At 36.4% G+C, this 4,198-nt stretch overlaps 1 protein-coding gene across 1 annotated transcript; it reads right to left on the minus strand.

The window, feature by feature from the left end:
• On the minus strand, positions 1 to 1,523 carry LOC117923082 (wall-associated receptor kinase-like 1). Its single transcript, XM_034841331.1, has 2 exons — positions 1,460 to 1,523; positions 1 to 1,332 (listed from the first exon to the last, which is right to left on the minus strand). The coding sequence occupies exons 1-2, from the start codon at positions 1,521 to 1,523 to the stop codon at positions 149 to 151; spliced, it is 1,248 nt and encodes a 415-aa protein (XP_034697222.1). The 3' UTR covers positions 1 to 148.
• Between the last annotated feature and the right edge of the window lie 2,675 nt (positions 1,524 to 4,198).

Here is a 4,198-nt window from a genome sequence, read left to right on the forward strand (position 1 = left end):
TGCTATATGTACATATTAAGGACTACAACTTTGAACACGTAGAATCAAAGTCATAGAGGCTGAAAATCTTCCCAACCATCAGATAAAGTGGACAGCAGAACCATACATGAATTTGGTTTCACAAACCTTTTGATATCTAGCTGAGGCTTTAAGTAGTCATGCGGTATGGTTTTGGATAGTCCTCGTCTTCAAGTATATACTCTTCTGTAACTGTACTAGTAGATGCATAAGTATATGACCTTACACTTACAGAGGAGTTGTCCTGACAAGTCCGTTGAAGTGATTGCTGCTCCACAGTCCTCCTTAATCGGTCGAGGTCTGCTGCTATTTCTTTCATGGTTGACCTTTTCTTCCCACCTAACTTGAGGCATATCTTAGCAAGCCTAGCAACAGCAAGAATCTCCTCTTTCTGACCTTCATCCAGGATTTCCTTGTCCAGAATTTCAAACAGGCAATTCTGTTTCATTGCCAATCTAAAATGAGTTGCTAGACTTTCTTCAGATCTACTAGAACAAATGACTTTTTCACTTGTCAAAAGTTCAGCAAGCACTACCCCGAAGGCGTACACATCACTTTTATCCGTAAACAGGCCTGATCGAAAATACTCTGGATCCAAGTAACCAAATGTGCCCTGCACTAATGTGGTCAAGTGTGTTTTTTCATGGGTTATTGACCTGGAAAGTCCAAAGTCAGAAACCACAGCCCTAAAGTGCTCATCTAACAGTATATTGCTGGACTTGATATCCCTATGAAGGATGGCTGGAGAAGCATAGGAATGCAAATAAGCAAGGGCTCCTGCAATTTCATCAGCAATTCGGAGGCGCTTTTCCCAAGATAATTTTGATTCACGGTTCTTATCATGGAGATGATGAGAGAGAGTGCTATTGGACACATATTCATAAACTAGTAAAGGAACTTCGCTCTCTAGACAGCAACCTAACAACTTCACTATGTGTCTATGGTTAATCTGTGAAAGAATGAAAACTTCATTGACAAACTCAACTACTTGCCTCTCGTCAACTATGATTGACTTCTTAATGGCTACTATGCTTCCATCCAATAGCATCCCTTTATACACTGTCCCATGACCTCCCTTGCCAAGAACTCGACTTGCATTGAAGTTGTCTGTTGCCTTCAACTCTTCTATGGCAAAGAGTTTTGTTTTCTCAACACTTCCTTTACTACTTGAAGTGATTTGCTGTTGCAATAGGAGACCACCATTCCTCTTGAAGAACTTGTGCTTGAGTTTGTTTTTCTTTCTTTCCTCAAGTTGCCGATGCAACCAGAAGCCAACAGCAAGTAGGATGAGAAGAACAACAGTTATTCCTATTCCTGCATATATAAGCCACAAAGGTAAGCACAAACTGAAGAGAAAGAAAAGGGTGAACAAATCTAGGTAGAGTCTATACCTGAGGTAACAAGAATGGCTGCCTTGAGTTTTACTTTGTCACGTACACACCCATGTTCAGGTTTGCTATCATAACTGTGGTAACCAGGTGGGCAGGCACAATAGAAGCCTCCATATGTGTTTATGCATGCAGCTCCCTTTTTGCAAGGAGTGTTGTTTGAGTCGATGCACTCATCAATATCTTTTAAGAAGCCAAAAAAAAAAAAACATAATAATAATTGTAAGCCAAAAAATTGTTGGATTGGGGTTTTTATGGCAGTGCTGGAGGTGGTGTTGGAGTAGTGCAGACTGGTGTCCCTCATTCTGATGGAGGCGTTGTTTATATGGACATGGCAGATGACCGTGAGAGGGAAAATTCTAGTCTTTGGATTTCACAAACAATAAATTCATGTTGCTAATAAGCAAATTAATATTCTTCTTTCTGAACAGATCTATTGTGTAACGCTTGTGGAAATGGTGCTGGAGAAAATCTACAGAATAACCCTACGTATCCAACTACCAAGCGAAGAATAAAGAAACGAATAAAAGAACATAGTACCTATGAATTAATAACTCGATCAATTTATAAGATAATATATTATCCAATCTATATAGTTTTATATAAGACCAACTTAACTATTACATAAATTAATAATTTTCTAATATGCAACTAAATCCATATGATTTATCTATTAGACTTTCGTAAAATATATACCAAGTATCATTTATTTATTCTTGAAATTTACATGACTTGGATCTCATCTTTAGATTTTTGTAATGTGGTTGTAGACCGACATTCTTGTATTGCAACAAGAAATTGTTCAATGTCACATCACATAGTGCTTCTTTATGTCACATTGAGTGCTTCTTTGTGTCACATTGAATGCTTCTTTGCACAAGACAGGTTTCATGGTAGGTCCATTATCTTTAACCTTATCATTTCTATCATTTTTCATGATATTCACTTAGGCTATTAATTTATAGTTGTTTCACTGTGATTTATATGAAGATCATTATCAGAGGTAATTATGAAAATCAGCCTAGTAGGAATTGCAATGAAGAGAAACATAAGCAATTCTATACACTGCAAGAAAACAATGAAATTGTCACAAGGCTTTAGTAGAGGCCAGAAAAAACCTCAACCAAAGAGAATGTACAATCACAATCAGAGCTTAACCACACCTGAAGGTCTTGGTGGGACGTACGAAAGCTGCCCGCCAAGGTTTATAGTGGGATGGAGATCTTATTTTTATGGTCCTATAGTTGCAGTCTTAAAGTACTACTCCTACATAGTGGTTTTGATGATCATGAAACATTCTATTCTAGATACCATCAAAGGTGTAATGCTGGAGGAAGAAAATGCTAAGAGTTTCTTGAGCCAAATAGTAGACCAATTTACTAGTAAAAAACGAGCACCATTCTATCTAAGCTCGTTTCAATGTGATATAAAGGTAATGGAAACATAAGGGGGTATATCGTAGAAATGTCTAATCTTTTTTATAAGACTAAGGGCACTAAAGTTAGAGTTGTCTAATGACATTCTCGTGCACCTAGTCTTGATTTATTTTCTTGCACTATTCAGTCCTTTTAAGAAAAGTTACAACACTAAAAAGGAGAAATGAACTTTTAATGAGCTCATTGTTCAGTGTGTGCCAGAGGAAGAGAGATTGAAACAAGAGAAGTGCTCATTTAGCAACTTATTCCAATAATAATGTTGCCAACAGGAAGAGAAAAAGGAACAATAAAGGAAAAGAAGCTACAGCCAATGGGACATGTGAAGAAGGATTGTCTTAAGTATGCAAAATGGCTTGCCAAAAGAGATAAACTTCTCAACTTTGTTTGTTTTGAAGTTAATTTAGCCTTAGTACCAAATCATACTTGGTGGATAGATACAGGTGCAACTACTCATATACGTATGACTATGCAGGATTGTTCAAGGAGTCGACTACCAATTGATATTGAAAGATTCATCTATGTGGGTGATGGCAATAAGGCTCCTGTAGAGGTGGTTGGATAATTTAAATTGCAGTTAGAATTTGGTTATTATTTGGATTTGCATGAGACATTTTATGTGTGTCATTTAGACAATTGTTGGGACAAATTCGGGTATTCTAGTTCATTTCGAAATGGAAAATTTGGTCTCTTTCAGTATTTAAATGTTATTGGTAGCGGTTCTTTAGTTGATAATCTATATAAATTATATCTTCATGCCTTGCAAATTATTGAAACCTTCCATGCATGCAATCATGGTATAAAACGCAAATTAATTAATGAGAATTCTTCCATGTGTGGCACAAACATTTAGGACATATTTCTAAACAAATAATTGAAAGGCTTGTGTTAGAAAAAATTCTTCATTCCCTTGATTTTTCAGATTTTGAAATATGTATTGAATGTATTAAGGGAAAATAAACAAATGTCATAAAAGTTGGTGCCAATAGGAGTTTAGATGTCTTGAAATTAATTCATAGTGATATTTGTGGTACATTCCCTATGGCTTCTTGGAATGGTCAGTAGTATTTTATTACATCCATGGAGGATTGTTCTCGTTATACTTGATTCATGAGAAGTCTCAATCATTGGATGTTTTCAAATCCTATAAAGTTGAAGTTGAAAGTTAGCTTAGAAAGAAAATTAAAGTTGTTAAAGCTGACCATGGTGGTGAGCACTATGGTAGATATGATGGATCGGGTGTACAACGTCCAAGGCCTTTTGCGAGATATTTGTAGGAATGCGATATTGTTCCTCAGTACACCATCTAGGCTTGTAGCTAAGAGTTATTGTAAGAAAGATGATTTCGGCTATGAGGAG

The sequence above is a fragment of the Vitis riparia genome, chromosome 10, assembly GCF_004353265.1.
Source record: "Vitis riparia cultivar Riparia Gloire de Montpellier isolate 1030 chromosome 10, EGFV_Vit.rip_1.0, whole genome shotgun sequence".
NCBI lineage: Eukaryota > Viridiplantae > Streptophyta > Magnoliopsida > Vitales > Vitaceae > Vitis > Vitis riparia.